Source organism: Belonocnema kinseyi, chromosome 8, assembly GCF_010883055.1.
Source record: "Belonocnema kinseyi isolate 2016_QV_RU_SX_M_011 chromosome 8, B_treatae_v1, whole genome shotgun sequence".
NCBI lineage: Eukaryota > Metazoa > Arthropoda > Insecta > Hymenoptera > Cynipidae > Belonocnema > Belonocnema kinseyi.
The window spans coordinates 127,131,904-127,149,055 of NC_046664.1; the positions used below are offsets into that span (position 1 = coordinate 127,131,904).

Genomic DNA, 17,152 nt, shown 5'->3' on the forward strand with positions numbered 1-17,152 from the left:
TGATTTTTGATACCGAATTTGAATTCAGCGCCCCAAAATCCATAGGAATACGTGTGTCTTGTTACCAGATCCGCACACTTTTTTTTGTGTGGCTATGTTATCTTGAATCTGCGATTCAAGAATGCTGTACATCTCTTAAAAACATACATTTCAATAGATTTTCTCGTTTATATATAGATAGAATACTTGCCCAATTTTCTATTTAATCTAATTTCAATGTTCATCATTTCAGAGTCAAGTGCACAAAATGAAAATGATAATTTGTATCGACAGAAGTCAGTAATTGCTTTAATAAGCTTTTCTCACATTGGTAACTAACAAACTGCTAATTCATTTAGTAAAGCTTGTTATTCGAATTTATTAACACTTTTTAATCAGCAGTTTAGATTAATTACTTACTATACAGATTGAGAGAGTAAGTATCAAGCTCGGTGTAAAGTTGTCGGCAAAGCTACACTTTTGTGTGGACTTCAACGCTTCCATTCTTACTGCAATTATTAACCGAATTGCATGAATATTTTTTTTCTCTTTTTACCAATTATATGAAGATTCTAGTAGGGGAAGGTGGGGCGAGACGGTGCACAAAATCTTTGACGCTAATTAAGCTGTAACCTGTATAAACTTATAGAAAGAATTATCAATTAAACTTTTCTCCAATTTATCATTTACAAGTTGCACATATGTTTTTGAAAATCGAGCGAACTAATTTTTCAGAAATTAAGTTTCAAGCACTGTAGGTTAGGTGGGGCGCCATGGAACACCAACTTGAAGAGATATAATGTTAAAATACGTACTTTAGCCAGAACATAAACTAAAGAATTAAGGCAGAGGAATGATGAAAGTCATTAAAGGAATTTAAAATAATAAAAATTAATCTGAAAATCAAATTTAAAGAAAAATAACCATATAACTTGAAAGCTACGTACGGTGTTTCATTCCGCCCCATTCAGCTTGTTGCATCTCGCTCCCAATGTCAATTTTATTTAAAATCCGTAATTTTCTTTTCTAAATAATTTATAATTAAATCTAAGGTCAAGAACAAAAAATTGAAACTTCATTTTTTTAAACTCTTGTAAGGGAAAAGGGAATACTAACATTATTAGTACTTTATTTTCTCTCGAAAATAACACCATTCCTGACTTCTGAAGTACTAAAAATTTGCACTTTATTTCTGATACAATTTACATTAAATATAAATTCTTTTTTCAGTTTCCTCAACTCATTAGACATATTTTTGTTTTATAAATTAATATCAAACTTGAACGGTGAATATTTTTCCAGATATAGTAGCGTTTTATTTTACCCGCATGTTCCGTCGCGCCCCACCTTCCCCTAATTAAAATTAAATCCAGTCATCCTTTAAAATGTTAACCGATTTCTATGCATCTTGTTTTCACATTCTTCCAGCTATATGAATAAACTAATTCCGCTAATTAAAAGTGAATCAATCCATGCTTTTATACTTTAAGTTTTTGTAACTCATCTGCATTTCATAACAATTAAAGGGTCATGACTTACGAGCAATTCGACGGTCCATTCTACGCGTCCCAGGGAGCCCCCTATTGAGTTTTACGAGGGTTGATGAGAATGTTGCGAGAATCCACACTGAGTGTCACTGAAATTTTTTTCTATTGTTCTCTCCTTTTTTATTATTAAACAACATATATACATTTTTTCCAAAAACCTGCATTGGTCAGCAAAATAGACTAACATTTCGATTCCGCATGCAAAAAACAAAGAAAAAATATTCAAAATTGCGGCTTCAAAATGGAATCCTGTCTTGCTACTCTAATAAATCCCCTTAAGGGGTAATGGCCTGTGAGCAATTGAAGCACTTTTTTCAACTGTTTTCTTTCCATTTTTAGGAGTTTTTTATACTTTCCTGAACATGGTTCTTTGATCAACGTTTTAGAGTATTTCATACCTTTAGACATCATCAAATTTCCCGCGTGTTTCTCCTAGAGCCCAGTTTCTTTCGGACACTAAGAGTAGGTCTTGTAGGCAACTCCAGTTATTATTAAAGAACAACTCCAGAGAAGCAAGGATGTAAACTCTTCCGATTGGAAAGCCCTCAAAGTAGCTTGACTTTTGAAGCCTATGTAAATATGGTGATTAATAAACCCACGCTTATGAATCTCCTCTACGTATGCTTTAATAGCAACAATTTCAGATTTAAATACATTAGGAAATCTGCCCAGTGCGATTGTTATCTTAACATTAGGTTTCGTGTCAGGTAATGAACTATATACATATATATACGGTTTTAAATTAAGAATTGTGGTTTGTATTGATATTTTGCATTATATTTTATTTGCACGTCCTAAATGTGACAAAGGAATAAAAGCTAATAAGAAATTAATCTAAGATTTATAAATAGAAATATGCCATATTATTCCGCGGACCTGTGCGAATAAGGAAAGTAGACGACGTATTAAAGTTAATCAATGTCACCTATAAAATGCTATTTTTTAGTTAAATACTGTTAATTAAAAGAGAGGTTGTTAACATGCAAAAACGATTATTACTTACAAGTCTGGTTCCAAAGCCTTGGAAAGCTCACCAAATTGAAAATCAATTCTAAAATTTTTTCATATTTACAGTTCAACAATATGATTAATCAAATTGGAAAGTTTTCATATCTGTGATATAAAAAAATGAGATACCAAATCGGAGCTTTCTTGAACATTTTTTTTACTTATCTATATAATGAACTTATAATCTCAGCAATCTTCACTTATGTGTACGAATTTATCTTTACGACCTCATCTGTTCAATATAATATCTTGAAAATGCAGTAGATCTAGTCCGAAACGCGTATATGACATCCAGACAATATTCTATCTTTCATGTAATTCGTGAATTAAACAATATTTCTATTACAAACTGCTACACGCCTCAAACTTTTTAAGTATATAATATATTTTATTAATGTCAGCTATTTTGAGATGCTTATGGAAACTTTGCAGGATAATCTCTTTATTATTTGTAAAATTGTCTGAGTCAAGTTCAGGCTAAAGATTTCCTAGGCCTGGTGAGAGAATAAAAACCTTTACCCGTATTAACCAATTATACTCCGGACATGCATAATCTAGGGTGGACATCACATGAAGTTTATTAAGGCAGGTTCTTGGCAGTCTTTCTATCCATGAGAGCGGTGCCTTGACAATATCATATGTCAAGAGGGTAGCCATCTTTTCTGTTCGAGTTGAATACCCGGGAGTATGAGCAATGAAGGACAACATTCTTTTAAAAAAGGTGGTTTGCATTCTTTCAATTAACTCAATATACCTCAAGCCCCAAACCAGAACACCGTCAAATAGGATTATTAGAGCCTTGCTGCAAAATAGCGATATAAATAGTACAATAGTCGCTAAAAATAGTCAAAATTTGTATAATTTGTAATTGTTTTAAATGCTTATAAACTGTTTCGAATCCTTCTGAATTATTTTATCTTTGATATCTACTGAATTCATCTAAATGGCCTGTATGATCTAAGTTCCTTGAATTCGAGGAATTTCCAAAATTTTTAGAATTGCAAAGACTTTAAAATGCTATTGATCAAGTATAGACCGTTTAAGTACCGTTTAAGTACTCATTAAGTATCGTTTAAGTACTCCTTCTTATTGATAGTATCGATTTTCACTTTTTTCTTACTGTACAATGTTGTACCTCATTAGGAAAAGGATTAAAAAATTAAGAGTAAAGATTACAGATTATTGATTTTAGTATTTCAACTCCAAAACTTTTAATTTAGGTAAATGTTTTCGGGTATACCCTTGGCATTCAAATTATCTAGAAACTGCTCAGCATGATATATTCATGTATTTCGGCGTGCTCAATACGAATCTGACATTAGTGCCCCCTCAACTCCCCAGGGTTTTTCCCTTAACGCGGAAAGTTCACTAGAAAATCCGGTTTGGAGGGCAGGAAATAACCTTTGGTATTGAAATCGAGCAGGTTCTCCCGACATCTTGCTACGCCTTTCTTTGAGCCTCGTTGTTCACACATTGCACAACCTTGCCACACAGGTTCAATTGCCCGAACAATCCTATCATTTAGGATAGCTATATTTGAACCACAGATGAAAGTTATAAGGTCGAAAGATAGTAACATGAATTGCAACTTTAAAGTTAGCAAAAAGCGAGAAGCATACCCACGAATATACATTCCACTTCTACAGCAGTCGAAATAAGAAGTTATTGCCTCAACGAGTTACAGTTCCTGTTTTTCTATTATTGCAAGAGGAACGTCTCGCAAGTGTAATGCACTTTCTAAAATAGGAAAAACTATTCACTTGCATATTAAACACGTCCTCAAAGGTACAGAGTCAATGCATTCCAGCAGTAATACAACATAAACTTAGTAAAAATGAAAGCAGGCAGGTTGCAGATTTACTTTTACGTCGAGAACATGGTGGTAGGTCTCTTCATATTAAGGTAGGCAAAGAAAATTAAAAAATTCTTTAAAATGGCCATTATTTTCTGTAGACGATTTCTCAAAAATTAAAATAAAATAAAATTTGAGTAACCGTGAGATAAACGGAATTGCTTTTACTGTATGTATTCCTGTAGGAAGTAGAATTATTATAGAGCCTGGATTGAAATCGAAGCATTGAAAACGAAGTCGACATTTATTTTAGTTAAAAAAAGTTGAAATTAGTCAATATTAATGCTAATAAATCTTCTTATTCTGCTGAAATAGTAGTGTATTGTACAGATCTTATTTTCTCTTATTTATTACATCAAGGACCGGTGACAAGTATCAGAAGATTACTATGACTCTGACACACGGTAGTGTTTATCCATGTACATGGTGTGACGCAAAAAAAGGTGAACTCGATGCCTGTTGTACCCAAAGAACAGTTGGGAGAATATTGGAAAATTATGAGAAGTGGCTAAAAGCGGGGGTTTCGAAAAAGCGTGCCAAATATTATAAAAATTGAGTAAATTCAACGCTATTTATGGCTGATAAAGACAAAGCATTTCTAGAGCTTATTCCAGCACCAGAATTATACCTAATACTTAGTGTAGTCAATACATTATTCACGCTTATGCTAAAGTTATTTGAAAATTAATATTGAAAATGAAGATAACGCATAATGGCTCAGAATTTAAGGGAAACTTTTGCAAAAAACTTTTGCCAAATGTTGATCTGTTACGCAATGAACCGAATTTTGGTTTACTAAAGTATGTGAGAGCTTTTGATGTCTTTAGAAAAATTTTCACTGCAGTTTTTAAAAATAATCTGAACCCAGATTATAAAATTTGAATAGCAGCTTTTAAAGTAAGTTGTATGAACTTGGAGGTTAGTTTAAGAGGCCATGAAAACAGTGCATTTTGACTTGTAATGTATCTGGGAGAAGAATAAAGTTTCCAGAAATCATCCGGATTATGCGAAAAAGCTTTTGCGCGATACTTGTGTATAAAGCAGTTTGCATATGTAACTAGATTGTATATTATATTGTATATAATTTTTGGAACAAGAATTGTATCATAAAAAATAAAATTTTTTTTGCTTTTTAACAGAACCAACAAAACTTTTTGGTTAGAAAAGTAAATTTTTTATAAATTTTATACGACTTTGCGTATAACCAGTTAAAAAATTTAATTTATTATTCATATATTTTACATTTTTTCGAGAATATGAACATCAAAAATGAACTTTGTCCGAAAGTGCTCCGTCAGTTTTTTAAATTTCGATTCGTTAATAACGTTGAAACAGCATATTTCCAGAATCATAAAGAAAATGTACGTGCAAGCAGATTAGGCTTGAATCATGTTAACACCCACTGTGTTTAGCGCATTATCCCTGGGTGAAAATATTTCCAAAGAAAATAATTTTTTTTTATAATGAAATTACTCTTGGTATTTAAATCGTCTGGAAATAGGTCAGACATGATAACTTTATGATAATTCTGACATATCTTCGTATGTCAGACGTTTCCCATAGGAACATAAAATTTCCCAGGAAATTTGCTTTTTCGGGTATGATATTAACCCAAAGTGATTCTAAATACCGACAACCTGATTTTTGAAGAAATTTTCCGCAAATAGGGACAAACTCTGACATAAAGGGGAAAAATTAATGTTATATTTGTATTCGGTGCATTGAAATATATTCAGTGCACTAATTTTCTACGAAATTTTCCGCTTCTCGTGGTAAACCCTAAAATTCTAGGGAAAAACGAATTTTAGCTTCGTATTTAGCGCATTAAAGTACATAAAGATATCTTTCCTAGCATAAGTTATTGATAAGAATTCATTCCGACCTGCTGGACTTACAAAATTGACTTGCTTACACTTCGATTTTTTTACAGAATTTTCTTACAGCTATCTCCTACAAATTACCATCAATCCACACCTTATAACTAATCCGCTCGCTTCTATGTCCTAACCTTCCTCGCTGCGCCTTGCCTCGCCTCGCACGCATGTTTCTTTCCTCGCTATGCCTCGCATTACCAGCCTCTGTCTCCACGGCTAACGCCTAATACTTTACTACTATTTACAATATTTACACTTTTCTTACATCTTCTTCTTATTCTATTTACAATCCTTTCTTCTCCAGTCCTTTTCCTCCTTCCTTCTCTTCTTTTCCATCTTACCCAACACCCCCTTTACCTATGCCACTGTTCTTTTATCCCACCTTTCATGCAAAAATACCTCCATGCTTATCCCACTCCTTTCCACCTCTTCACAATCCTGGAACCAGTGCTCAACTTTTGCACCCTCCTTCCCGCACAATTCACACATTCTCTTCTCTCCAGACAGCCAGAACCTATTATAATTCTCCATGCAACCACATCTCATTCTCACTATGAGTTCCTCACTTCCTTGCTCTCCTTTCTCACACAGATATTGCTCTCTCTCCCTTGGCACAATCTACACATATTTCCCGTTAAACTTTGCCTCCTTACTCTCTCATCTCCTTCTGCCTTCTCTTTCTCCATGCCATTCTTTTGAACCAACTTATATACCCTCCTTCCGCGTACATCCTTCTCACTTCATACATCTGCAATCCATTCGTTCTCAAATACTTTTCCCTTTCCACCTCCATCTTTGCACCCTGTTATGATTCCTAAACTCGATCTTCCTGTCTTCCTCCTAACTATATAGTTTAGTATATTCCTTGCCAACCCCAGTGTCTACTTCACATACCTCTCCTGTATCCTATTTACCTCATCACTTACCTTTAACCCCCAAATCTTCACTCCGTAAAATAAGACACTCATCACTAGCGAATTAAATGATTTCATTCTCCTCACAAAATCATCTGCGAACAACCCCTTCCCCAGACCCCACACCTGCCTCATCACTACATTTGCCCTTCTCATCCTCTCTTTTATATGACCATCGACTTCCCCATTCCTTCAAAACAGGAAGCCCAGGTACAGAAGCTCTTTCACCTCCTGCACCGCTTTTCCCTTCCACTTCCACTCCCCTCCCTTATCTCTCCGACCTCCTTTTCTGAGCACCATAAGCTTCGAATTGTCCGCATATAACTCTAACCTATTTTTGTCCGAGTATCTTCTTAACATTTTCATCATCACCTTTAAAGCCTCTTCGCTCTTTGCTAGCAGCACTCTATCATCTGCATATGCGAATGGCCATATCCTGACTCCTTCTACCCTCACTCCTCCTACCACTCCGGCCGCTAGCTTACTTTCCATATCTGCAATCGAAATTACAAAAAACGTTGGTCTAAGCGGGCACCCTTGCCTCAAATCCCTATCCATGCATAATCCCTCAGAGATTCCCTCCCCTCCTCTCACCCTATCTTTCGTCTCTTCGTATACCTCCCTTTCTCTCTCGATCAAGCTCCTCTTCACTCCCCTCTCTTCCAGTGCCTCCCACAACCTCCCCCTATCCACCGATGGGAACGCGCCCTTTAGATCTACAAAAAACGCATACACTTTGGCACCCTTTTTGGTTAGTTCTCTATCCACCACGTGCTGCAAGACATAAATATTGTACTCTTTCCCTCCCTAAAGCCCGCGTGCGTCTCCAGCAATATTCCTTTCCCCTCAACATCCTTGCGCAGCCTATTTGCCAACACCATCGCGTATATTTTGTACGCCGTATTCATTAGCGTAATTCCTCTATAATTTTCCTGCTTCTCCCTATCCCCTTTCTCATACAGTGGTACGATCAACCCCTCCCTCCACCCTCTTGGAAATCGCTCCCCCTCCATATATTTTTCACTACCCTCTTCTGCCTCTGCCTTACCTCTTGTGTGCCAAACAGCCACTCTTCGTTCTTTACTCCGTCCAGCCCTGCTGCCTTAGATTTATTCAACTTCCTTATCTGCTTCTCTATCCCCTCGTCATTTAGCTCCTCTCCATCTACCTCCCTCGTTCTTCTAATCCCTTCATCTCTCTTCCGTGTATCTGATCCCTGAAATGAATCCTTAAAAAATGTCCTCGAATCGTCGTTCCCTATCTTCTCACTAATCCCCACCCAACTCCTCTTCCAGCTCTTTTTCCTGTTCCTGCTCTTTCTTCTTACACATCGCCCTCAACTCCTTTCTCATTTCTATGTACTCCTCCCTTTTCGCGGTTCCTCGCTTCCACTTCCTGTACTTCTTTTTCACCTTTCTCTTCATCATTTTGCATTCCGTATCCCACCACGGCTTCACCATTCTTTTCTTCTTCTACTTGAATACCTTCCTTTGCACACAACCTTTCACTTTCTCTATTATATCGTCCCTTATCCCGTCCACAGACTCCCCCTTAAATCTTACGTTGTCCAACTGATCCTGATACTTCTCTATCGCCTCTCTCGGCCATGAAACCCACCCCTAACGAGCCTTCTTCCCCAACCTGCCTTTCGCTAGCCTCCCTCTGTATTCACAAATTTAATGGCTGATGGTCTGATTTCACCCACCCTTTCACTACGAATTTCTCTTTCTCCTTCTACCCTTGCATATTCATAATTACATAGTTTATCACCGATACACCCATCTTACTCACATACGTGTATTCTTCCTCTTTGTCCCCTTTTACCATACCATTCGCCACCGCCCAGCCTCGGTAAGGCCTCCTCTCCTCCGATTTTTGCATTAAAGCCCGCCCCCAATACCACCATACCCTCATTTCTCTCCCCTAGTCAATTTTCCACCCTTTCTGCAATCCTTTTCATCATATCCTTATTGCACACATTCACAAACTTATACATTACCCCACCTATCTTTACAGCCCTCATTTGCACGCCCTCTCCCTCTTCATGAACTTCTTCCTCTAATCCATCCCTAACCTCTGTTATAATTCCCCCACTAGCCCTTCCTTTCCTCTTTAGTTTGACGACCTCCTGTAGCCTTCACCCATACCCCCTGGAAATTTTCGCTCTACTCTATCCCATTCCTTTCTCTCTACCCACGTCTCTACCAGTCCAATCGCATCAAATTCCTGAATATACCTCCAGAAATCCTCATCGTTCTTCTTTACCCCTGCTACGTTCCAGTACAACACCTTCAACAATTACTAATTAATTGTCTTTGCCTCTCCTTTTTTCGAAGACTTCAAAGTTTACTCCAGTCCCGTCTTCTGTGTCTCTAGCATTAAAGTACTCCCTCCTTTCTTCTTCCCATCTGGTTAATTCGATCGCCCTCCCTCTCCTCTCTTCTACCTCCATCAAACACTTTCTCGCCAACTTCCCTCCCTTTCCCTTTCTCAGCTTCATTTAAATTTCTGTGATCTCTTTCCGGTTCCGATATTTAACTTATCCCTTTGCGCTTTTTCTCTCACCATATATCCTGGCGGCCTCCAGTCTGCCCCTAGTATCCACCTTATACACTTTTCTTGTAAACTCTCAATATCTTTCCTTTCTTTCCATCCCCATATTTCTTCTTCATAACCTAATACTGGCCATACCAGCATATCAAATAATCACATTCTCCTTCTCGAATTTTTTTAACCTTCTTATTCCTATTCCCTATATCTGTTTCATTACCCCTTCTGCTTTTTTATCCTTTCTCTTACATGAGCTACATGTTCTCCATTCGTTTGCAAGATATATCCTAAATATTTAAACTTTTTTACTTTTTCTAACTTTATTCCCTTCCATCTCCCCTCCATTCTTTCTTCTTTCCCCCCTCCTTTCCTAAACCTCATTATCTTTGTCTTTTCTACATTTAAATTCAGCTTTTTCCATCTAAGTATTTCGCTAATCCTGTAATTAAGCCCGCCATCCCTTCTTCATCTTCTGCACGAACATTGCTATCATTGCCCCTTTTTCGCTTCTAATCCTCTTATTTACTAAATAGTTCAGAACATATATGTTATCCATCACCCCCATTTCTCTCCTAAACCCTGTCTGATTCGGTGGCTCTGTCTTTTTTCCTTAACTTCTATCTTCAATCTCGCCGACAAAAAATACATATACTTTATATAGTGTTGTCATCAGCGTGACACCCCTATAATCTTCAACCTCCTCTTCTTTGCCTTTCTTCACTATTGGTATACTAATCCTTCTTTCCCTAACATAGTCATGGGTAAGTAGCTCTATATCCTCGAAGTCCGATAACACCATAAACTAAAAACCCCTTCACTTTCTTTATTCTAAATCTCTTCTATAAGTATCAACGTCAGTAAAGCCATGATAGCGATTTTATTTATTTTTCAAACTCTCTTGTCCCCGAAAGATCTGTGCAATGAATTTCGTATCCGCTTCTTTCCACTGTAAACATTCTCCCTTTTAAGCACCCAACAGAAGTCTGTCATCATATTCGTATTCCATCTACCTTGGTAACGTCTTTTCATTTTCTTGATATCTTGATGGAAGCGGTCTCCTTGTTCCTCACTATAATCTCTAAGATTTTTCGTTACGTTTTCAAGATCATTGCCTAAGAAATTCTCAACGACATTCTTGAAGCTCAGCCATGCATCTCGTTCCTTGACATTCATTGTGGCAATGAACGTTTCATCTCTCAAAGTCTTAAGAATTTGAGGTCCATCAAAGAATCCTTCTTTCAATTTCGCGCTCGATAAAGCTGGAATCGTTTCAATAAATAAGAAAAACATTATCATTCCTTATCCAAAGCTTTTAAAAAGTGTTTCATCAAACCGAGTTTGATGTGCAAAGGAGGAACTAGAATTTTAGCCGGCTCAACCAAAGGTTTGTTTATAAGATTTTTTGACCCAGTTTCTATACGTACTCCGTATTTAATCTTACCCAAAACCATTTGTATGTTTGAATATTCTTCCTTGAGCGTTACCCAGTGTGCCATAGGTATCGAAGCATATTTATTTGTATTGTGTAATAATACCGCTTTAAGGCTTCGTTTTGAAGAATCTATAAGCAATCTCCACTCCACAGACTTGTATATATCTTTTTTTAATTCATTGATAAGACCATGAACATTGTTACAGTAAACCAAAACCTCTTCTTCTGAAAAGTACTTTCGGAATGACTTATCACTATTACTATAAAATGAAATCTTTGTTCCTTTAGATAGCATATTTCTTTTTTTCAGTCTTGAAGCTAGCAATTCAGCCCCATATTTCAGCAGGACTAGTTATCCGACTAAATCATTCAGTTCTTCTTGATTGAATGGGCGCGGCGTACCATCTTTTTCCTTTTTTACAACATATTCTTCCTGATCAGTGTCATCGATACTCTCGCTGCTCTCTTCATTGATATCTTCATTAGTTGCTTCATCAATCTCCATATCAGCCACAGATACATCAAGGGCTACTTCGTGACCTTTCTTATTACTTATCTCAGACATTGAAGCTTTGGTTACGCTGGACACATTTGCATATTGAATTTTTTGCAAATTACTTGAGTTGAATCCTAATGTGTCAGTCAAATAAGAATAGCAATCATGTTTTCTTTTGGGCTCCTGTCAGACAGTTGATGTAATAAACTCCATTTTCGCAGCATGCTTATTATGCTGGTTCAACATTAATCTAGAGGCACAGCAGATCACTTTGGGAAACCCAAAATAGTTTCCTTGGATCACCTCACACCCAAAGCAGTGCTGATATATTTGACGCAGGTTTCGAGTGCATTCATGTACAGAGTCGTGGGACCGGTACCTCTAGAGAAAAAGGTGTTTTCTCTAAGTACTTAAGGCTGTTGCTCTTGGTGGTTCGGAACCCACCTTAAACTGTAGGTCCCCCTTCCACCACCAAGTAAGTGTGTGGAGGGTGTGTAAAGGAATAGAGAAGGTGTAAGAAAAATGTAAACCCTTAGGGGACACATTAGAAGCTTCCATTCCTAACTCCTCCTAAATAGAAATTTTAGTCCAAATAAAACTTCAGTCGTTCACGAAATAGTATAGGAATATACTAAAGAAATCCGCAAATAAAAATAAGAAGACTTATTTTGCGGCATCGGCCATGTTTCCCTCAGTTTTCAAAAAATTTTAATAAAAAAGTACTTACAAATATATAGGAACAGATCCTCTGTAGTCCATTTTAATAAAATTTTATTACCATTGCTTACAAAATCCTTTTAAATCGTTAATTGTTCTTCGACTGCACAATCAACCGGAGGACGAACGAAAACTTTTTCAATCGACATGGATCGAAACGGATTATGCAGTTCAGTCGCCACTTATTCACCGACGCGACGGACAAGATTTCAGTTCACTTCGGTGAATTACTGAGGAAACTAAAAAATGACATAAATAAAATTGAAACATCCTTGTGAAATCTAAAGATTATCCTAACCGTATAAACAAAAAGCAGCATATTTTCAATTGTAAAAAAGCAGCATATAATTCATCGACTCAATAAATTTACATCTGAATATACTTTTCGCTTAGTTAGCCTCTGCTTATACCGCCTTTACGTTTTGATTGGTGTATTCTACATTGTGATGCGGCAATTAATCTAATTATTGCTAAAGCGCTATCTCTCAAAAACATTTTCTCAGCCGAAAACTGAATCTGTACTCATTCAAGTTTACTCCTAACCTGTATATTAATCTGTCTTTACTTCGTCGGCGGGATAGTATTGATACACACATTTTACATCTCTTGTGTCTTTAATCAATTTAATATGTCCGTCCTGCAGAGTCAAATGGTTAGTTAAACTCAAGGATGTTTTATACATGGTCTAAAATTACATTTTATGTCAAATATGTTATTTTTTAAATTACTGGAACATTTTTAACAATAGACAAAGCAACCTTTTTGTAAAAACGAAAAGTAATTTATTATGTTATAATATTAACAATTAATCTGCTTATAACTTTATACATATCGAAAATTCTTATAAAATATCGCTCTTAACTCTTACCACGAATTTTCTTTCTAATAATTTGAAAAACTGTATATCCGACAATTCTAAGCACTTTAATTTGTTAAACAGATCAAATTTATAGTCCTCTTTATTATTTTTCTGATACAGACCGTCGAAGATAGGTCGAAATCTTAAACTAAAATGTGAAAACTTGCAGTTTTGTTTTCAATTAAACTATGTTTATTAAAAAAATTTTAACGTAATCGAATCCGACGCGAAAAATTTGTCTTTGAAGTAAAGTATGAATTTTCAAACGCGCAAAGGAATTATAGCCAAACATTCTGTTAAATGTGTATGGTCACCCTTCCGGAAACTTCACCGAAGCACACCAAGCAACAAATAAGTGTGAAATTTAGACAAATGTGAAGAAAAATGAAAAAAAAACTATGTGTAGAAAAATATGAAAGGAAAGTCCTTCGCCTTAATGCTTCTCTTCCCTCGTGCAGAAACTTTGAGTCTTCTCTCATGCTGAAGAGTACAAATACCGTTAAGAACAAAAGAAATATATTTAAAAGGAACGTAATGCATTTTTAGGCAACTTGCCTTCAATAAATGCCTTATGTTTTTGGTTTTTAGGCAAAAAAGGCAAACAGGAATAAACTTAAATGTTTATTTAATAACACTGTCCTACAAAAATCACCTATATTTTTGTCTTCTGAATGTTTCTTTTCATTTTTTATAGATTTTTGGAGGCATATTCCGAATTCGGAATCAAAAATGCTCCAACATGTCAAGTTTTTAGGAAAAAAAGGGTTAAAGTGTTTAAAAAATGCGTTGTTGGAATACAACCTTAGGACATAACAAGTAGGAAGCTTGAATGTAGAGCTATTGGAAGCAGTTTTTCAGTCGTGCGCGATCGCCCGTGCATTAAGGACGAACTTACATACACAGGCAGCGGAGAGAACCTGAAAAAGCAGTTCCCAGCGGCTTTAAATTAAGCTCTCATACTTGTAATTATCTGAGGTTGTGGTCAAAGGTTCAAGTTTAAATTAAAGCTGAAGTAGGAAGTTTTATTGCCACTCGTTCATTTTCTGCATCCACACAAATATGGTAAAATACCCACTACCGCGCTAGGGAAAGTGACTGACACCTATAAAACATTACACAGTATTTATGAAGCTAGCCAGCATGCAACGTTTTTAGAGCGTATACTTTTTGTGTCGCCTAATTTCCTCGAAAAACAACAAATTTTTTCGCCGAGATATATTGGGACATAAAGCTTAGTCTCTGCATGGTTTGAAATTGATCTAGTGAACTATTAAAAAATCTGTAAAGCATTGTTCTCACATTCTTTAATTTTATTTTGAAAAATATAATATATAATATAATTTCAAAAACTTATTAATAATTCGATTCAGGGAACAAGAAACGCTATTATATTAACTTTTTTATTAGACATTATTTTTTTAATGAACAGGATTAATATTTGATGACCGGGAAATGACCGGAAATTTTGTCCTTAGTTAAAACAGTCACCCTGTAATTACTATTACTAATTATGTTCCAGGTGTCATCTCAGGAAGAGTACAACAACATTCTAGGTTCTTTTCCCTATCCGAAAGAAGTGCAAAAGGCGGAGTTTCCAACGAAGTTTCCCTTCTCAGCCATGGTGCCAAAAGTTTACCAGCAAGTTAAAGAATTTATCTACGCTTCTCTCAAATTCTCTGAAGATCTGAATCTTACACAAACAGAAATTGACGAGATGGTCTGTAAGTCAACGAACTTACTGTTGACGCGAACATTTAGCGGATGTTTGTCTTCCTTATTTCGAAAGCCGTCGCTGGCACTGCTGCAAGTAGTACAAATTATAATAAATACAGGATGGTTGGAGAGCTCGACCAAATATTTAGAAGAATTCCTTTCAAACATTACCGGGTAATTAAAATAAGAACATTTTGTATTATTTTTAGTTTTATTTATTTTTTCGTTTGCTAAAGATTAATATTTTTTCCGAACATATGTCATGGTTTTATTATTATAAATTTCATTCTTTTTAACGTTTTGTCTATAGAACTCCACACGAAGGACAGTTAAGTAGCGGAGGTGTGAAATCTGCTATGTTTAGAGTAGCACGAGATGACGCCGAAAAGCAAATTTGCGAAAAGCTTAAACGCAAACTAGATGAGTTCTTGGAATTAGAAAACTATGAGTGGAACTTAGCAGAATCGCAAGGACATGCTTCGGGTTTCATCACTGATCTTATAGCGTTTTTAGAAAGTACTTTCAGGTGCTTTACAGATTTGCCTGTAAGTTTAATTTTAAAAAATTTTTAATTGGCATTATAAAAGAAAAAACTCAAACATTGACCCACTTTTTTGCTGATGTGTACAAACTTAAAAAATAGCCTCTAACGACGAATCATTAAATTTCGATGATCCGACCTAATTAAGGCAGAATTATTGTGCACTGCCGTCTCAAACTCATCACAGTATTTGCAGTTTCGATCATTTTACGTAAGACGCGGAAAAGCGTTTCAAGTTTTTCAGACGAAACAGCACATAATTTTAAATAAAGAATAATTATATTTTGCGAAACATAACATATATTAATTTTTCTATTAGGGTATACAAAATTGGAAAATTTTCGCTTCTTGTATTGCTATTATATTCTTTGTATTGTTGCAGTTACTATAATTACAGAGATCTACGAGTGATACGTCAGAATACCTTATCATTTTATGAATTTATTTCAATAAAGTTAAAACTTTCACCAATTTTTATTTAATGCATTTTTAAAACTACAATTGATGCAATATATGTTTCAAATGTTTTTTTTTGCAATACCAACTTCGAAAGTGAGGAATTCGATATTTGTATTACCAATATATTACCATGTAACTATTAGTGCAATATTGCCAATATTATACTCGAATTTGGCTGTAAGCTACCATATGGGATCAGAAATTGGGTGAAGAATTGCAAAAAAACTTATTGTAATACTTTGTTTTGCAATTTCTGCCTGCTTTAGGGAAGGGAATTAAAAAGTTGAAACTTCGCTGGATTAAAGTCTGAAATGTCCTCTTTAAAGTAAGACCATAAAAGTTATAAAAATACATGATCTGTTCTCGAGTTATCATAATCAAATTCAGAAGCGTACTTAAGATTAAAAGTGGTCCGTCGAGCGCCTGTCGAATAGTAAACGCATGGGAAACAAGAGACAAAAGACTATGGACACAAATCAACCGGTCACTTTTCGTTTTGGGCACGCTTCCACATTTTTATGATAATTCGAAAACCAATTAATATTTTGTTCAAACAATTGCGTCTGAAGGGCGATGTCTCGTGTCTGCGTAACAGACGCAAAGTCCGAATTCGTACACTAAGAGAGAGAACTTCTTCGCGCACTGTTGAACAGTCTGCTAAGTAAATCGGCGTCATCTTCGCACACTGATATACAATCAAAAAAGAACATTCATATTCAGTCAAAGCTCTACTTTTGTTCAAATATCAGGTGAGGCATTCACTCCAATTTCAAGTCGTTACAACGTACCTGACCGTAATAAATATTGAGTAATAAATGTAAAATGAGCACGAGTGACAGTGATTGCCTTGCTGAGCTGTATGTGAACTTCGCTTCTGATTTTTTATCAAAGTTCGAGCTGTTCCACTACTCTCTGACTTCTTTGCAACCATTCTCGTAATAGCAATTTATTTTTATCTTCAAAGAATTCTAAATTGCAGTAATTATATCGGTTCCTATTGAATACAGCAAACATGATCCCTAAAATCCTAGAAATGGTGAAGTTTTATAACTCAGAAAACACTGTGGTAAATTATGAATATCCTAATTTGTATGTGATTTTAATCAAGAATCTTCAGAAAAGCTTTGATAGCATCTCGTTCTCTCTGCCTGTTCCCAGCGCCATTTTGATATGGGATTGTCACTTACACACCCACTCCCTTCTAGCTGTAT

At 35.8% G+C, this 17,152-nt stretch overlaps 1 protein-coding gene across 10 annotated transcripts in view; it reads left to right on the forward strand.

Annotated features, from left to right (window-relative positions):
* The window catches only part of LOC117177698 (exocyst complex component 6B), a 292,026-nt gene that overhangs the window by 170,238 nt on the left and 104,636 nt on the right, over nucleotides 1-17,152 (forward strand). For all 10 annotated transcript variants that reach the window (XM_033368563.1, XM_033368566.1, XM_033368562.1 and 7 more), the window contains 2 exons: nucleotides 14,748-15,115; nucleotides 15,252-15,486. In XM_033368563.1, the coding sequence (XP_033224454.1) occupies nucleotides 14,748-15,115; nucleotides 15,252-15,486 (603 nt within the window). The remainder of the gene's footprint in view (nucleotides 1-14,747; nucleotides 15,116-15,251; nucleotides 15,487-17,152) is intronic.